The sequence below is a fragment of the Pan paniscus genome, chromosome 2, assembly GCF_029289425.2.
Source record: "Pan paniscus chromosome 2, NHGRI_mPanPan1-v2.0_pri, whole genome shotgun sequence".
NCBI classification, from domain to species: Eukaryota; Metazoa; Chordata; class Mammalia; order Primates; family Hominidae; genus Pan; species Pan paniscus.
Window position 1 is genome coordinate 21,477,344 of NC_085926.1, and position 20,192 is coordinate 21,497,535.

Consider the following 20,192-nt stretch of genomic DNA (forward strand, 5'->3'; position numbering starts at 1 on the left):
TGGTCGTTGGCAGGAGCTATCCCAAGGGGCCATTCAGAGGCCATTATTTCACCATGAAGACTCTGTTAAAAAGAGTAATTGGTATCAATAACACTTACCTGTGTTTGCAGAGGGAAGGTTACCCAGCCATAACAAGCCCAGTATCACACAGCCACTACTTAAAACAATGCAGTATTTGGAATTTATGACAATAAAGGCTTTCTGTAATAATGCCCTTATTGGGGCCTTCTCAATTCATTTAGCATACTTTGCTGTGTACTCACAATTAAATTAAATCTGCCATGCAGTTATAAGCTAAGGTGCTGCATACAAGATGCAAATGCTGCACACTGAAAAGGTTCATTTCTCAAAAAGAGTTATGGGGTACATGGCTTCAAATGCCTTTTATGACTATTCCTCTGAAACAGCCACAGGACTCTTGCAAAATGCAAAATCTGGAATATAATTAGTGATTATCTTAATCTTGCAGGGGTTTGGAAAAATGAGAGGAAACAATTACCATTATACAGAAAGATGGCTCAAGCATGAATCAATATGGCAGGCACATAAGTAAACAGACATGGGGCTAGACAAGGGAGGGAATCCCCAACGACGACGACGAGGACAACAACAACAAAGATCATTGCTTAACCTGTTTTGTCAGAGCTGGTATTGATGGTATTGGTAGTGATGGAGGTGAAGGTAGTCTTTGCGCTGTCCTTGGCAGTTACAGATTTCTGCTTATTTTTCATGGCTTCCAGTGCTTTGAGCTTCTTGGCATGTTTCGTGCCTTTGTAGTGGGCCGCAGCCTGGCTCTACAAAGGAGAACAAAATGAACCATGCAATCAGGCTCATTTCTAAACTGGCATTCTCTGTATTACTGCAAATACAGACTCCCTTTCAATAACAGGTACCATTCGAGCTAATTCTGGCTGTGGCCAGACAGTGGGGTTCTATTTAGAATGATGCTAGAAAGCAATGGGAATCCAGTTGTAAAACCTCAGGATAGAAGGAAGAAATACTCTGTTGTTTATCTTAAGAGAAATGTAGCTGAACACTGACACATCAACAACATTTTCTTTGTGGGAGCGGGGAAAAAAATAAGAATTTACACCTGTATCATCTTTGTTCTGCCACAGAAGATGCTGGGCTCCCAAAGATTAACAAGAGCCCTAGAAAAGAGTAGCTTTCACCTTCTTGGCTTAGAAAATGCATTTTCTCTTTCTACAATGTGTCTTATTAATACAGTCCTCAACAGGTGTCTACAAGGAAAGGTTCACACAAAACAGGGGAAGTAAGCACCCTGGAGACTGAGATTGAAGCTTTAGAGTTCAAAAGCAAATGCACTTCTTAAGTTCAAATGGAGCACACAGAAGCCGGGCAATTTCAGATTCTTTCTCCTCACTTCTTACCAAGGGTAGTCTGAGAAGTTCAACTTAGTGTCATTTTTTCAGCGCATGGATCTTTCATGCCCCAGTCCATTGTTGGGAGGCTCCAGTGTGTTTGTACTACCTAATGGGGCCAATCCAGTTCTTTTGCTTGTGCCTTCTGAGATATATATAGAGAGAGTTTAGAGTGATATGCATTTTCTCATGTTTTATTTTCCTAAGAGCATTTTTTTTTTTTTGTGGGGGAGCGGTATAGTGAAATACATTAATTACTGGGCATGGTGGCTCATGACTGTAATCCAAGAACTTTGGGAGGCTGAGGTGGGTGGATCACGAGGTCAAGAGATCAAGACTATCCTGGCCAACATGGTGAAACCCCATCTCTACTAAAAATACAAAAACTAGCTGGGTGTGGTGGCACACACCTGTAGTCCCAGCTACTCGGGAGGCTGAGGCAGGAGAATCGCTTGAACCCAGGAGGCAGAGGTTGCAGTGAGCCGAGATCACGCCACTGCACTCCAGCCTGGTGACAGAGCGAGACTCCATCTCAAAAAAAAAAAAAAAAAAAAAAAAAAGAAAGAAATACCTAGAGATAGAAAGTCATATTTAAATAAATGTATGTTTATTAATGTTTATTTCTCGGGGGAGAAAAGACTGTAGTTGGTGGGTAGGGTAAGGGTGACCAGGAAGATTCTTAACTTAGGTTTTCCAGGTCATAACCTTTCCAAATGTCCCCCACAAAAGGATATCTCAGTAGAGGATTACTCCTGTTACATTATCCATTACTTCCCATTGCTTATTTAAACTAAGTACTTCACTTTGCCAAAAAATAATAATCACATTGTCCTCTTCATTACAGAACCTGTGATAACTAGGGTGTTGCAATATAATATGTTTTAACAAATAATTAAATAGTCCACCTCTTCATTTGCATCATTCTAGCAAGATATCCTCAAAGGACTAGGTACCCTTATTGAAAGAACACTGGACAAGAAAATTATATATTAGAAACAGTTTGAACAGAGAGCACACTCATGCATCAGTTACAAGTTTTCCAACAACACATAACATCAAAAGACATAGTATGAGCCAAAATATGAAGTTAAGACATGCTATAGTTAATTGAGGAACCAGCGATAGATTGGATTAAGTTGATTCTACATGGAGAATGCCACTTTGAGGACAAAATTTTGTCTTTTTTTTCCCTGCCTAATTCTCATTTTTAGTATATCAAGTCCTTTGGCCATAACATTTGAGAACGATATGCTATATTCAATTAAAATCACAGGATCACAGGTCATCTTCTTTAGGCATCTGGCTATATCATTTCCCTTAAAGCAGAGTTTCTCTTCTCTTTGCAAGTAACCCTTTCCTTGGTGATACAAGTGAATGTTTAATAGATAATATATATTAAAAGATGGGGGGTGAGATTAATCGTGCTATCTCCACTTATACCTCCAAAATAGACATTTCATAGGTTCCTAACAAATCTAACATTCTCAGTGGCATTTAAAATTAAACAACACTTTGTTTTAACATATCACAGGACCAGGTGATTATCACTATTTTTGAAATTAAGAAACTTACTACAAAAGAAGCCCACAAGTTAAGAAAGTCTTACACCAAAAAACAAAAACAAAAACAAAAACAAACCAAAACAAACCCAAATACCAAACAAACAAAAACCTCTCTGCACAGGCACAACTAAACCAATTCCCTCTAACAAGGGAAACAGCTCAGGGAGTTGTGGGAAGAACAGGGTGACAAAATGACCAGAAGTTGATAGGCTCCCAACAGAGACACTTAATATCTTAAAATGCAAAATGCGAAATAAGACAAAATGAAATGCATATTCACTCGTTTATTGAATGACAGTACCAAAACACCTTGATAATAATTATTTTAATTATAAATTATCTGATTTAAAGGCAAATAAGCCTTTCCCAAATTAAAAATAAGTAAATAAATTATATGAAGGTCCAAGGCGTTATAGATAAACCAAGACATGTAGAATTTAGGAGAAATTGAGTATAGTGGGGTGATGGTTGCAGACGACATCAATATCAATATGATTGTAATTGTGCAGGGTATGTGTGTTGGGGTGGAAGTGGGCATACAAGTTGGAAGGCTAATATAGACAGATAACCCTTCTAGATATTTTAAATTTTCTTTATCATTGACTTTTAGGTAATGTTTATAGAATTTATTGGACAGTTCCTAAATTATCCTAGCATAATTTTTTCTAATTTATCTATAGTGATGCCATAACTCTAGATCTACCTTGATTCAGGTATGCTGTATAACAGTGTATTCCCTATGTGAAGGCAGAAAACCCAGCCAGTCTCCTTATCCCTTTAGGCCACTTGATAGATGCAGATAGACACATAGATTGAAGTAGATAGATTATTCATCCATATTTTCTCTCTCTGTGACTGTAAAAAAAAGCTGCAGCCTAAGAAAGAATTTTACTGAGAGATTTTTTTAAAGCACCAGTTGGCCTGGGATGTCTCTTTGGGCCTCCTCTGTTTTTCTTTTGAGCAGAGAAGTGTGGGACAGTTATACCATATACTAGCACAACAAATTCCCTAAGAGATTGTGTCTTATTATTTATCAGCAATTTTCTGAGGGTCGTCATTGCCAGACACCTGGGAATTCTCAATACACATGCAAATAATTATTTTTCACAGATATGACTTCTAAGTTAAATAAGTAACTGTACTAATTCATTCTACCATATTTCAGAATTTTGTATTTTAAAACTAAAGCAGAATCGAGTGATCATAGTACATATGGACGTGAGCAAAACAATAAGATTTGAGCTTTAACAGCTATTTTTATTAAATTGAATTAAGTTTAGCCTAAACCTCCTACCTATCTTAAATTTGGCCTAAAAGTTTCTGCATACATAGTAAACTGTAACCTAGCTTGATGTGTAAACAGACTGTTACTTTTTGTATAACAAGTAGCAGAGTCTAAATCAGTCACAGCAACTGGACTTAAGTCAACCACAGGCAGCGGACTGCTCAAACCAAATTCAAATAGGACAAACAGGGAGCTTTAACCAATCAGGCTATCTCTGTACCTCATTTCTGCTTGCTGTATGTCACTTTCCTTTTTGTGTCTATAAATGTTATTCAGGCACATGAGAGCCCTGGAGTCTTATTAAACCTTTCCTGGTTCTAGAGGCTGTCAAATTCTTGTATTGTTCTTTGCTCAATTAAACTCCGCTAAATTTAATTTGTCTATAGTTTTTCTTTTAACACTTTAAATAATAAGTGGAATATTAGCACATTGTGTTATAAAAACCACTATGCCAATCTTGAAATAGCACATGACACCATTAAATCTAATAAGTGTCATCCCAGAGGCAAGTGCTGACATTAAAGATATGCACACACGCGTTCCTGTAGAACAGAACGCCATTTTAGATGTAATAATGACCACACTTTAGTCACCAGTAGTCAGCCACTTTTCAATCTTCAAATTTTATCTTCAATATTTCAGAATGGTTTTTAGTTGAAATGCAACTGAAGTTTCAGTAGATAAAAATAAGTCTTAATTAGCTAACATTTGAGAGAGGGGTTTTGTCATTTTGAAACATGCTCATGCACATTTATCTTATTTGGCTAAATAAGAAACTTCTCTATAAATTGTTATTGCCCTATAAAATTCACTGAGAAGTTACTTTTTAGTATTTCTTTTATTCCATTAGCACCAATACCTTGTATACTTTTCACATCTCTTTTACAAAACATGTCTTATGCTTTTTAAAAACTCAGACATTTATTATAAGCATATATATCCAATAACCATAACCAATTAATTTTCATGAACACAAATAATTTCAAAAAGAACAAGGTAGCCTTTTTAGTTTGTGATGTCATGTAATTTTATCATATATTAAATTTGAATTAAAATAAAATAAACTTTATCACACTGATGGAATTCAGGACATGCCACCCCAAAACATGACTGGAATGAAACTGCCTTTGCAAAGATTACAAAAGCAAGAGAAATTTAGCACAACTGACTCCATCTTGCTTATAACCTCATAGGTGGCCCATCTTAGCTCATTCCTGGGCATGGGCCAAGCTAACCATGGGAGAAATTTAATATATACTTTAACATTGAAGCAAGGATAATAGTCCCTTCCTAAAATTGATCCCCACCTTGTTCAGGGCTGAAACCACCTTTGTAAGACCTATAAAAGGCCACAAGATTAGGATTATGGAAGGGACCCGAATCCTGCTAAAATGTAGGCTTAGTTACTGTAATCCTTTACTGCACAGGAGTCATGTGGCCAGAGGTCACAAGATTTGTGACTTCCCCAATTGCTCCTATAGATAACATCACTATTGTAGAACCTAAAGTTGGTCTTTTGAGATGTTTTTCAGACTTTTTCATTCTGACAACTGAGGAACCCCACCAAAACTCATGACTCATGATTCCACAGGTCCTGTGGTCCCCCACCCAGAGGAGGACTCATTACATTTTCCACACCCCTATGATTGCATCCCCAACTAATCAGTAGCAACCATTCTCTAGTCCCCTGCCCACCAAATTGTCCTTGAAAAACACCAACCTCAGAGTCTTTGGAGAGACTAATTTGAGTGATAACTTGAGTTCTCCCACATGTCCAGCCTTATGTTAATTAAACTCTTTCTTTACTGCAATACGACGGTGTCAGTGAACTGGTTTTCTGTGTGCAGTGGGCAGGAAGAACCCAAAAAGATAATTACAATAGGAGACCAGAATATTCCACTGCAAATTTAGTATAAAGACCATTTTGAGCTGATTATTTTCAGAAATAGCAGACAAAGGAGAATTTCTCAGAGCAGAGAAGTTACCCTTTTTTTTAAAGAGAAATTTACATCTATATGTCTCCCTCCCAGTACCAGGAAGATAAAGATGACTCTAAATCACAGAGACTCTGATCAATGGAGAAGGCATGAATTTAAATCTGCATAACACACGTTACTCTTGTTTATAGTACTCCTCCTGGCCACCTCCCCATAACTGGGCCTTTCTCTATATACTTTTTTCCTTGTTTCAGCAAAGGATGGTATTCAAGCCTGAAGTCAAAGTCATCTCTTTGAGTCTACTCTTGGGGTTTACTAATTTCTCTGGGTCATCGTGCATGCATACCTGAGTTATACATCTTGGTAAACTTTTGTTTGTTTTTTCTCCTGTTAATCTGTCTTTTTTGTAAGGGTCTGTCCCAGCTAGGAATTATGAAGGATAGAGGAATGATTTTTTTCTTCCCTTGCAATATTAAAATGTAACACCAGAAAAGAAAAAATGAATGGTTATTAGAGATGTCACCATCCTCCTTGGGGAAAGAAGAGAACATTTCAGCCAACTGAAATGTTTTTTCCTTTTTTTGTTTTTTTAAAAAAATCTAATTTATTAAATTTTAGCTTAGATTATTTCAGATATAAAAATTATCAGATAAAATATAATATCCTAAAATCTTAAATGATTACAGGAAAAAAAGCTTAAAATTTTATCTTTTTTTAATGTTGATAATATATATTACTGTTTTATGATCCTAAATTTCTCAAAATGGAGTCATTTATGACAAGTGACTCAGCCCACAGTTAAATTGCTGACCCCTCAAAGTTATAAAGACATATATGGTAGACTGAGGGGATAAAGTAGCACCTGCTGTGTCCGGACACCCTGAGACTTGGCAAGTAAGTGAAGCCAAATGACTGCCGAGATAATGGCCATGAACACACCTGTGAAGGGTCCTAGAAACAGAAAAGAAACTGACCAGGGCTAAGATGCCTGCAGAGTCCCTGCTGGTGAGAATGCTGAGGCCTCCTTTCTGCTTAAGTGCTGCCAATACCCCAAAGCCATGGCCAGCAATGTGTTGGTTTCCTGAGCTACTCATCAGTAGTTTATTCCCTTTTTTTCTTATTACTGTCTGTGTGTGTTAAATATATTTGCATAATTGTTGGTGTGTGAAAGCCTTGCAATAAACCTTGAATTTGAAAGGATTTAATTGGCTCTTGAGTCACTGTGAAACCTCCCCACCTCCAATCAGAGTTAATACAACTAGGCTGATTGGAACCTGAGAGAGTAGTTGCATACGGTAATCTGACTAGTTAAGTCACATGCACAGGTGCAGCCATATGGGTGAAGATCAGTATGCATTCTAATTACTCAGTGGCTTTTTGAATAATTGGAATATCAGTTTTGTATATACCAGTTCAGCAGATTTCCAAATTCTTACTCATCTTAACTTTTTGATTATCAACTCTCAGCTTCATTTAACATTCACATAAAGCATTTGTTCTCAAATTCCTGTCCCCAGACCAGCAATCTTAATATCATAGCATGGGCTTGGGACACTGTTAGAAATAGAAATTCTCAATCTCCATCCCGGACACATTGAACCAGAAACTGAGAGGGAGGCTCAGTAATGGGTACTTTACAAGCCCTGCAGGTGATTTGGTTAACTCTAAAGTTTAAAAACTATTCATCTTAAGTATAAATGCATTTTACTCCCAAAGTGGCCATTTCTTTTGGCACTTCTTGCTGAAGTCCAGGCTTTTTAAGATGAAGGTATAATCATTTGAAGATTGAACATTTTTACGTGAACAATGTATATTACTCACCCTAAAAATTATCAAATTTTTTTTTCCTTAAAAACATGTCAAAAATAACTCAGATACATGTGTATTTGGGGAATTTCTATCCAAGAAGGATGAACTCAAATAGCAAATTAACCTTGAAAACATCCTTATAATTCTAACATTACATATGAGTGCTTTCCAAGTCCTTGCGATTTTCTCTTTCCAGATTTTATCTTTTCTCTCCAAGGTAATTATTGTCGCAGGACAATTCCTGATCTCATTACTTTTATCTCTATATTGAATGCATTGTTATGATCCAGTTTGCAAGGGCTAGAGGAACCCCCTTGTCAATAAAAATAATGACAGTAATAATAAGCAAAAATCAACCCCTGTATCAAACTCTTAAAACTTCACTATAACAAAGAATAACTAATCCACTGTTTTATTTGCATTAAACTGAGTTAGTGTTAGCCATGTCTAGTTTTTTTCCTTATATACTTATGGTTTTTTTATTGAGAAAATTACCTAGCCAACAGGGAAACAGAAATCATGTTGGTAAGCCAAGAGATTGTCTTCTCTACTGCTCTATTTAACAAAACATTTGAAGAAGAAATTTAAAGATAGAATAGTTCATTGTTATAAATTTTCCTTACTGCTGTGAAGACAAATTATGCAATGCAAGAAAAGACAGGATATAGATATATTTATTTCTTAATTACATGCCCCATATAGAATATTTAATAATTCATTTCAACTTGTTATTGTGTAGTTATCATGTAAATAGAAGATTACATTATGAATAAAAATGAATATTCACTCGCATTTTTTCCCGAAGTGAAAAACATGATTCAATTAAGGGTATTCTTTTGAGCTCAAGTGATTGATGCTTTACTGTAAATGTATTCCTGTCTTCTGTACTCTTCAATACAGAAATGAACAGTAACAGCTACAGGAATAGAAAAAAAGGGGGGGAAAGATAATACCACAGGATTACTGTGATTCTCATACACCACCACTACTCAGTGGGGAAAAGAAACTTTCTAAATACACATGAAGAAGAGGAAGAGAAGCATGTCACAAATTCTCAGATACATTTGGTAACTAATTTTTAAAAGCAAAGAAAGTACTTTGTCACTAAGTACTTACATGGCTGTGAAAAAAATAGTCTAGATGGGGTCACTTTTCAAAGCTTCTCAACTCATCTATAAACTTCACGATTCCTTAACATTAGGTATTTAATGTTTTCAAGTATCTAACGTGAATGATATAGTAGAGAGTGCTTACCTGAGTGAGGGAAGCTAATTTGAGAGTTACTGCCTGGTTCCTATTATGAAAGAAACCCTTGCTTTTGTATATATCTTGAATTCAAACAGCTATCTCCTTGAACTCTAAGGGAGGAGTCCTGATTGAGGAACAGAGGATAGCAGTGGGCTTTGGAAGCCAGCACACAAGTCTAATCTAGCTAAAAGGAAGACAGGCTCTGCAAAATTTGCTCAGTCCTTTTTGGAGCCTTTTGTAAATCAGAGATCTAAATGACTTTTAACTCTAGTGACAGAAACACAAAAATTTCAAGTTTGTACAAAACTGAGAAAAATCAGAGAAACCACTTCGTCTAGCTGCTCAACCAGTGTACAAAATCCCTTCAGAATGCCCATAGCTTAATACCTGGCTCCATGTGTGACACACACCATTTGAATAGGATGGGGAAGAATTAGAAATGTTCACTCTAATTATGTTCAAAGGTCAACTTGTCATAGATGTTTGTATCAACAGCAGAGAAAAACTTGTTTTATATCCTGGCATAAATAAAATGTGCGTCTCCTCTAATCCTTAATTTCCTCCTCCAGCAAATGCTCCCCTCTCTGCTACTCCCAATGTCTGCTCTCTAGCACGTGTAGTGTAGATAAATGAGCAATAGCTCTCCTCATTTTGTTTTCATAAGGAAAATGTTACAAGAAGAATCATTTTTAAGCCCTTGTATAAAGAGTTCCCTCTGCCTGGAGCACCTGTACTTGCCTGGTAGATGTTGGGATGCCACCTTCTCCATGTAGTCTTAGGTATGTCTGCATCGTAGCACTTATGTCACTGCCATAAGAAGGGTTAAATGCCTGTTTCTCCTAACAGAGAGTGGATCTCATAACAGAGAGAGGAAGACCTGATATTACTCATCATCTTGTCCCTAGGATCTATCATACATCTCTAAATAGTTGCCTATTAAATTCATGTTGAATTAATTTCACATTTTGATTTTAAAATGGAAATATGCATATGGAGTCTCAATGGATTTTGTATGTGGACAGGGTTTAACTTAATTCTCTGTCATTCTTTGGCACTTCGCCTTATCTGTTGAACACACTTCAGGGGATTTTTATGGCACTTAATGCTGGAAAACCATCTGGCACAAACACAAACTATTATTTTTTCCCTGGGAAGAAGCTTACCATCAAACACAAATTGTGCTATTTATGGGAACTCTCTTTTCAAGGGATGTAGCCAAGGAATAATATGGAGATTGTTTTGCTTTTTAAACATTTAAATGAATAACTAACACGTTCTTTTTAAATCTGAGAAATACAATGAATAATTCCAGTGATGACTCTGCATTTTAAGGGTTATCTAAAAGACAAAATTCTTTTAAATATGCACATAAAAATTTTCAGCACTCGGGAAATGCTAGTCCTTTGTTAACACCATTTTTAAACTTCTAAAATGAAATATTTATGCTCTAAAACCAATACAGAGAAATTGAGTATGGCATCATTAACACATTTCCTCCCTACATAGTCACATAACACATACTCTGTGTTTGCTGAAGAACACCTTAGGGGAAAAGACTAAATTTCCTACTCCTCCATAAGTCAAAGAAGGTCTTCCCTCTATAGTTTTGTAGAATTTGCAATCTCTAATTCATAAATCTGAGAATAGTTCTGATTGTTCCTTTTATGAACTTGTCCCAAAGATCATTTCTAAAATGTTCAATTATTAATGAGATCCACTGGGTCCACAAAATAATGGCTGACAGTTGAGCCAAATGTTTTGCCAGTGTTAGAATAAACATCATCACAGTTCTCCGAGGCACTTTGGTTACACTGAGAAAGGCTGGAGAACAAGACCACAAGTAACTTCTAAAACCTGAACTCTTTTGGTGGAGTCTACCCATATTCAATTCCTTTAGCTGTTCATTCATTCACAAAGAAATTATTGAACAGTTACTGCACACCAGATGCTCTTGTAGGTACTGATGAATTAGAGATAGAGTGGTGAACAAGTCAGACTAAAAAATTAAGTTGCATGTATAAATCGTCTAGCCTGGCACAGTGGCTTACACTTGTAATCCCAGCACTTCGGGAGGCCACAGTGGTAAGATCACTTGAAGCCAGGATTTTGAGACCAGCTTGGGCAACAAAGCAAAACCCCCAACTCTGCTAAAAAAATTTGTTAAAGCCAGGTGTGGTGGCATGTGCCTGCAGTCCCAGCTACTCAGGAGGCTGAGGTAGGAAGATCACTTAGGTCCAGGAATTTGAGGCTGCAGTGAGCCAGTGTACTCCAGCCTAGTCAACAGAGTGAGATACTTCCTCTTAATAAAACAAAAAGCCCCAAAAACATCTCTATAAAAAAATACCACAGGCAAAGTAATATAAATTTGTAAAAATACTAGAAAAAAATGTGTAACTCCTTTTGCAGAGGGGTTAATCTTCCAGCTACATAAAGAATACATAGAAAATTAGGAGAAAAAGACACCAGCCCTTAGAATAATTGGCAAGAGCTTCACCAAATTAAGTAAGATAAATTATGTCGAAGTATCTATGGCTTCTTGGGATAGAATAGGGCCCTATAATGAGAATAAATACCAATTTTGGCCAAAATAAAGGAAAATGAATGTTCTGTATAAATCAATTAGGTTCCCTGGCTGAAATTCTAGATATGGATGAAAATTGTGAATAAACTGTGCTTTTATGAAAATTATGGTTTTGGAGAAAAAAGAAAAAAATGTTTTTAATAGGAAAAGTTGAGCAAACTGACCCCATCTCAGGGCACCCCTGTGACCAAAAAGAACTCTGAAGTGGGACATTTTATATGCAAAATCTGGGGAAATCATCCAACTTCTTAAATAATGCTTTCCTCCCAGACTTAGAAAAATATTTGGTGGACCCACAGAAAGCATTGCTTTTGTTTTAACTTTTTTTTTTTTGAGCGGGAGTCTCACTATGTCACCCAGGCTAGAGTGCAATGGCACGATCTTGGCTCATCACTGCAACCTCTGCCTCCTGGGTTCAAGCATTTCTCCTGCCTCAGCCTCCCGAGTAGCTGGGACTACAGGCACCTGCCACCACACCCAGCTAATTATTGTATTTTTAGTAGAGACGGGGTTTCACTGTGTTGGCCAGGCTGGTCTCAAACTCCTGAACTTGTGATCTGCCTGCCTCAGCCTCCCAAAGTGCTAGGATTACAGATGTGAGCCACCATGCCCAGCAACTTTTATATAACCAAAATTGCAGAACGAAGTGGTTTGGGGACTAGATTAACTCTTGGAGGGAGGGAGGGTAAGCTGGGAAGGGACAGTGGCAATGACTCTAGAAGCCTGAATTATCTGAACATGTACACATAACTGATTTCTTTTTGTGCTTAAAGTTTTCCTATTGCATTAAGAAAAAAATTTTTTTGTTTTCTGCCTGGCTATGTAGGCAGGTATAGGTGAGTTGTGTCAGCAAGAAAGTTCTAATCCAAAGAGTTTAGTGTTTAGTTAGGTGCTAACAGCACACTATCCACCAATAGTATTTAGTTGTCCTTGGTAGGATTTTGGCCAGAGGAATTTTTCCTGGGGTGATTCTTGGAGGAAGAGTTTAGTGTGTCATAAATGTATTAAGGAGATGCTGCTATTCTGTCACACAGTGGTTGTTTGTGTGAGGCATTTATGGAACACTCCAATGTGTCAGGTAGTGAGCTGAAGGCTTGATATGAATATTTCATGTGGAATAAGTGAATGAATACATGATATGAATATCCTCACTTATTCCTTTTAAAAGCCTATGAGTGAATTGCAACTATCATGGGAATTTTATAGATTGGTGGATTGAGAATCTAAGAGCTAGAGCAGCTTAACCACAAAGTATGAACGGAAGAGAACTTGTACTGAAGTCTAACTCCAGAAACCAAACTTGTAGCCCCACTTCTCAACCCAAAAGAGAGTGTACAATGATAAATAACCTTATTATGTGATTTCACAGTGGCTTATCCTTCAGAGGACATAAGACAAAATAGTGCATAGGAATTATTATTGATTTCTGTGACAATTAACTCATAGAATTTCACTCAGTCTATCACAGGCCCATAAATGGATTAAATAATATTATGAGCATCACTCTATCTGAGGGTCTTCTTCAATTTTTCAGTACCTATTCCAATAAACTAATGTTGATATGCTAAGCAAAATAAAAAAGACTATGCAATGTTTTGTTTATATCCCCAAATGTCAAGCTTTCAGACATTAGGAAGTATGCTTGGGAATACAAAGCAGGTGATGGGGAAAGAAGTCAGCTCTTGCCCAAATTTGTAGGTTCATTTAAAGATTATGTTCTCTATTCTGTTAACATGGAAGGCTGTGCAAATTTTTTTTTTAAAAGAAATAAAACATGTTTGCATTTGTATGACATCACTCTGGCATGGGCAGGGAGTCTAGATGAGAAGAGGAGGGCAAGACTGGGGAAGGAGTGAAAGGTAAAAGGATCATTATAGCTGCACAAGTAAGAGATGGCCACATCTAAGAATTTGATTATGACGGTGAAAACAGAGAAATGAGTAATCATTTGGCTAATATGTAAATTAAAAATTTTCAGAATTGATGATGAATTTTGAGGGGTGGTCTCAAAGATGCCTTGCAGGTTTCTGCCTCTTGCAAATGCACGATTGGAGATTTCATTTCCTAGAATGGTTGATATTCAAAGAAGTCCCAAGGTTTGGGGGAAGAGCATGAGTTGGGTTAGGATACGTTGAGTTTAATGATCCTTAAAAACACCTAAGTAAAATGTGGGCTCTGCAGCTATGTGGTCGGTAGATTAGAGATGAATTCTAGGCTGTAGCTAAATTGGGAAATTAATCAGCAACAGATGGTAACTGAAGCCACTGGGAAATGTCATTTGAAAGACAAACAAAAAGAATTTTCCTGTTTAAGCACTGAAACACAATCCTTCATCAGCTGCAACATTTGAATGAGTGAACTAAGACTCCAACTGACCATTTATGGGACAACATATTTCCAAATTCTTCATTGGACACCATCACTTAGCTTTAAAAAAGTCTTTAAGTCTTTTCTGAAAGTGCTTAAGATCTTAAAGTTCCAAACAAAGAATGAATCATTCTCTTTTCATCCTCACACTAAGTTAACTAGAAAGTTAACATATTTCTCTCTGTATATAGAAAATAATCTCTCAGAATTTGGTCTCTAGAGGCCAAATTCATAAGGATAAAAGTCCTATCACTAGAACAGCAAGAGGGGATTCGTAAAGTCCAACTATAGAAGGCTACAGTGAGTTGTCCTCCAAACCTGGCAGTAAGGTTGTTCTCCCTGAGTTAAAATTGTAGTGGATGGAATTAACATTTACGGAAATCTTATAAAGGGGAGGTCAAAAGCAGGAAGGCAGGATGGGGGTATTAATCAAGGGCTGACTATATATAAAAGAGAGCTGTGTCTTAATGAATGTTATTAACATATCTGAACTAGACTATTAGTTGAATAGATTTCACCCTGGCATCTAGAGAAAGGGAATTTAAAGATTAACTTCACATAGAATTCTTTTTCTCTCTGATAAATATAGGGGAGAAAACCACACCACTACATGATCTTACTTTTGAATGTGCCATTCGTTGCTGTCTATGACAACCAGAGAAAAAAGGGTCCATTCAGTAAATCATGTATTTTTTAATATTTTACAAATATATCATTTAAAAGTCTCAATAATTACAAAAATGTAAGCACCTCCAGCTTCTAAATGTAGAGAAACAAACAAAAAGCTGCAACTCAGTGAGATTTCTAAAATTCTACTCTATGTTTTTTCAATATTTTCAGATATTAATTTTCAGTTTTTAAATTGACCTCTTAAAGGTATATTCAATGATTTGAGGAAGAAATGCCAAACAGAGACTGCATTTGGCGTGTATTTTTTTTTTCCAATGGCATTTGCCGTTAGCACTGAGGAAGAAAAAAGTTTTCTCTAAGTAAGAATTATTAAAATTTTGGGCCGGGCATGGTGGCTTATGCCTGTAATCTCAGCACTTTGGGAAGCCGAGGCGGGCAGATCACCTGAGGTCAGGAGTTCGAGACCAGCCTCAACATGGAGAAACCCCATCTCTACTAAAAATACAAAATTAGCCAGGCGTGGTGGTGCATGCCTGTAATCCCAGCTACTCAGGAGGCTGAGGGAGAAGAATTGCTTGAACCTGGGAGGCGGAGGTTGCAGAGAGCAGAGATCGCACCACTGCACTCCAGCCTGGGCAACAAGAGCAAAATTCCATCTCAAAAAAAAAAAAAAACTATTAAAATTTTGACTTTGCAGACATTAAAAAATTTTTTAGACCATCTGATTTTCTATGAGATCTTAATCTCCAAATTGTTTGAATTTACCATGGTCAAAGCTAGTTAAAAAAATTAGTAAACATCTACATTTTATGACAAATTGAGACATTCCAATCTGAAATACAGCGGTTGTCTAAGTGATGTTGTTAATATCATTGCTTTCATTTCCTAAACCAGCAAGTGATTTTTTTTTCCCCTTGGGCATATATTAACAATTTACTTTTTGTAGACAAGTGCACAAATATGATTAGCTTTTGCAAATTGCTCTTTATTCTGTTACTGGTAAGTAATTTTTATATTATTACACTGTAAACAGATGCTATTTTCCACTACATATTCAGCTGTAATTAGCTAATTTAATGTGTTAAAACAACAAAAGAACTTCAAGAATGATTCAATGATTCAAGCTGCATGGAAACTAAGAGAAATCAAGCATGAAGTTTGTAAAATTATTCCAAAATTTAGTTTTTGATAAGGAATTGTAGAGTGCCTGTTCCTTAAAGTTGTTTATCTGTAGTTGTGTTTTCACCTTTGCAGGGCTGGTCCTGCAAACAAACTTCCAAGCAGAAGGGCTACACAGGTGCCTCTGCTCATTGCTCTTCCATTTCCTAAAACTTGAGCTATTAGTTCAAGTATCACTCCTCTGCATTGAAGACTAGTTTTGTTTATATATTTGTTCATTTCAATATTGATACATGTGGCAATGTTTCTGCCTGTGACATAGCAATATATCTATATATACATTATTGCAAAAGTGGTGCAAGAAGAGGAGATGTAGAACATGCAGCCATGGAGATAGGATAAAAACTCAAAAAAATCTAGTGTCATGGAAGCAAGAGTGATAAGAGCTTCTGAAAGGGAATGCCTATCACTATTGACTGCTGCTGCTATAACAGATAGGAGGGTGTAGAAATGTCCGTTAGATTTCGCAACATGTATATTATTGGTAACTGTCATACAAGACAGGACAATTTAATGCTAATTCATTCACTGGAACAATAGATTTTGAAAACAATAGATTTTGGAAAGGAAATAAAGGATCTGAATGCTTGGTCATGAATTAGCTAATTGGAATGGCTTCCAGAAGCAAACTTCACCCATCTGACACGATCGTTCTTAACTGAGCACTATTATCTTATTTAGTACTACTAATAGGTATTTCCATATTATAAGTGAGTATCTGGAAACAGATCTGCATTTGATTCTATCATTTAGAAAAGCACAAAGATGAGGTAATATCTTTAATAGCATTAATAAGTTATCTTAAATACTTTCACTCTTTTCAAAAAAAAATCCATGATGTAGAAAATCTTAAAAGTACAAATAAGGAAAAGGTGTAATACAAAGTAACTTATAAACTAGTTATCCAGTGTTAATTCTTTCAGACTTTCAGGGATATATTTTTCTATCGGTAGGTACATAGTAGGTGCTCAGTATCTATTTGTTGAATGATAATTACATATTATTATACAAAAAAATGAATCACACTGTGCATACTGTTACAGTAACCACTGTCTTCAACATTTCTTCATTTGACGAAGATTTCTTGGTTTACATCCTCATGATGGTTGGCATTCTTAGGGAGAAGTGCTATACCTTCGTACAGTTAGAAACAAGCTATAAACATGAAGGTGCAGTTCTCAACTAGGCCCCGAACTTTATTTATATACCCAACATAATTCATTTCACCTCCAGTATGAATTTTTTTCTACTCCTAAAATATTAATAGAAAGGTTATAGAAAAGGTTATCATCAAATTACTGAATAGAATGATTTATTGGTTATCTTTAAAATAAATTGTTAAAGACTACAGTGGAGTCAAATCTTAATTATCCATAGAAATATCATTAACTTTAGGCTTTCCTCCACAGATTAGTATTTTAAGATTGACTTTCCTCTGGTCTTCAGTATCCCTAGTGTCTGTAATGGCCATGACTTGCTAAATCACCAAAACCTCATGGAGCAGAATGGCCTGAAAACCAGAATGCTCACTGCAGAAAAACTATGTTAAAAAAAAGAAGCTATTTCTTCTAAGCCTCTCTAGCTTAGGGCATATTTGTCATCGCAGCTTTGTGTTAACATAACTAATACAAATCATTTTCATGGATTTTTACGTGAGTACTAAGAGCATAAAGATATCCTAATAATGGCTTCCAAAAATTCCAAAGAATATATTTTATGTATTATTTAAATGACTTTATGTAAACTTCATACTTTTCCTCCAAGTTGGATTTTATTTTGCCCATTTCAAAGATGAGGAAACTAAGGAACACAATGTTTCAATAACTTCCCAAGGTCCACAAGTAGTAAACGACAGAGGCAAGATTTGAAACCAGGTCCCCGTGTCTCCAAAGTTCATTGCACCATGAAGAATTTCTCAAATATTTCTGTCTTAAATGCAGATATTCTTCAGAATGAAAAATAGATCCAGAAAGGGGAGAGAGAAAAAAATAGAAGTATTTTTCTGATAGAGTATAATTCCCACTTTCTTCTTTTACACCAGAAACTAAATAGAAAAAAAAAATGTAAAATATGCTAGCTAGTTCGTGGGGCGCAATCTCAGGGGCATATAAAAGAAATGCATTTCTTCTTCCGTGACACACAGCCAGACTACACTTCTCTCAGAGTTCACTGGCTACTTGACTGAGTGATAGAAATAAGTGCCAGTGAACAGGATCTGCAACATGTCCAGCCCTGATGCACTAAAAATTCCTAAGTGTAGTTTTCCTGGCTCTTTCCTTTCTGCCTGCTTGATGCAGACAAATGCAGCAATCTTGGAAGCTACCCATTAAATATATTAAAACAATACAATGGAAGGTCCTGGATTCCTGAATTGCCACATGAAAGAGTTGTGGTGGATCAAATGGATCTAATGGATCATAACATTTGATTCAATGGATCAAAAACTCTTATTTTGGATATTACATGAGCAAAACTTAAGTATCTAATTTGTTAGAGCCACTATGCATCTTTTGATTGATGTATACAGCAGCCAGAGTTACATGAAACTAACAAATACATCTACTTACTATTATGCTCTAATCCTGGAGAAACAGAGTTCTCAGCCAAAGTAAAGAAGAGAGAGTTCATGAGCATATGGAAACAATGAAGTCTGTAAGATTTCATTTTAGCTAATCTTTGTCTAAATGAAGCATCAAAGTGCTCTGAAAGTCTACAAGTTCTATGGCCTTAAGAAAAAGAAGAATATAACATATATTTTTGGAGGCCTCTTTTGAGTATTTCTTTAGAAAGACTAGAGTAAAGTAATACCTAGAAGATGTGCTGAACCTCAGATCTGGACTAAACAAAATCACTTTTTCCATTTTTTGTGTGTGTGTGTGGATAAACCCAAATCACTTTTTCCATATTTTTTTGTCAGTTCTTACTAAGTCAATATTTACTTTGCATGGTTGGCATAACTAGTTTCTCAAATGTTCCACCTGAAACTAGAGATAGAATATGACTGTGGGGTTTTCTTACCATTGCAAGAAAGCCAGGTAACGTCTTTGTGCCACAGTGCAATCGAATTTTGGTTTCTGATATTCCTCTTTGACTTTGACCGAATAAATAAAAAGACCCTGTGACTTCCTAAGGAGACTTGCAAATGATTGATGAAAACTCTCCGAGATCTTAATATAATGTATGACAAAAATAAAAACTACTTTTATTTCAGGAACCCTTCAAGTGTACAGCTTTTTCATCCTTCTTCATTTTTCCTGGCTGTCCTTTCTCATCATAATTTAGAAAGATTTTTTTAAAAATTCACTTCTGCCTTTACTTTCAGGAGACCCAAAGATGATCTTGTGATTATTTTTTTTCCATCTTACATAAATTTTATCTATGGATCTTAAGTCCCTTTGGCAAACATTCAAGATGAGAAACATTGCCTTGCAGTAGGTATGTAAAGGTAAAGATAGCATAACTCTTCATTAAAATCTTAACACAACCTAGAATATCACAAACCACAGGTCTAGGAGCTGAGCATTAGTCATTAAGTCTTATTCTAGGTAAAACGGAATGAAACTAAGTTTGTATTTACTGGTCCTGAGTTTAAATTTTGGCTTTCCTTTCTATGGATTACGTGACCTTGACCAAGTTACTTTTCTCCATATCTCGGTTTCTTCATTTGAAAAATTATTGCAGAAAAAGTGATATGGTTTTAATGTGTGTTCCCAACAAATCTCATGTTGAAATGTGATCCCCAGTGTTAGAGGTGGCACTTAGTGGGAGGTGTTTGGGTCATGGGGGGGTGATCCCTCATGATTGACTTAGTGCCATCCCCTTGGTGAGAGTGACTTATTACTCTATTAGTTCATGCAAGAGCTGGTTGTTTAAAGGAGGCTGGCACCTCCTCCTCTCTCTCACTTCCTCTCTTGCCATGTGACATGCCCACTCCCCCTTCACCTTCCACCATGACTGCAAACTTCCTGAGCCCCTCGCCAGAAACAAATGCTGGCACTATGCTTTATGTACAGTCCTCAGAACTGTAAGCTAAAATAAATGTCTTTTCTTTATAAATTATCCAGCCTCAGGTATTTCTTCACAGCAATGCAAAATGGAGTAACACAACAAGCTCTTCTTTGCTTTGTGAGGATCAAATTAGAGAAGCACAATTTCAGTGCCTTGAGCAAAGTCTACATTTTAGGGAGAAGTACTGGAGTCTCCATCCTGGGT

At 36.4% G+C, this 20,192-nt stretch overlaps 1 protein-coding gene across 3 annotated transcripts in view; it reads right to left on the minus strand.

Annotated features, from left to right (window-relative positions):
• The window catches only part of ZNF385D (zinc finger protein 385D), a 963,336-nt gene that overhangs the window by 98,274 nt on the left and 844,870 nt on the right, over positions 1-20,192 (minus strand). For all 3 annotated transcript variants that reach the window (XM_008951641.4, XM_003826172.5, XM_034955966.3), the window contains one exon: positions 632-794. In XM_008951641.4, the coding sequence (XP_008949889.2) occupies positions 632-794 (163 nt within the window). The remainder of the gene's footprint in view (positions 1-631; positions 795-20,192) is intronic.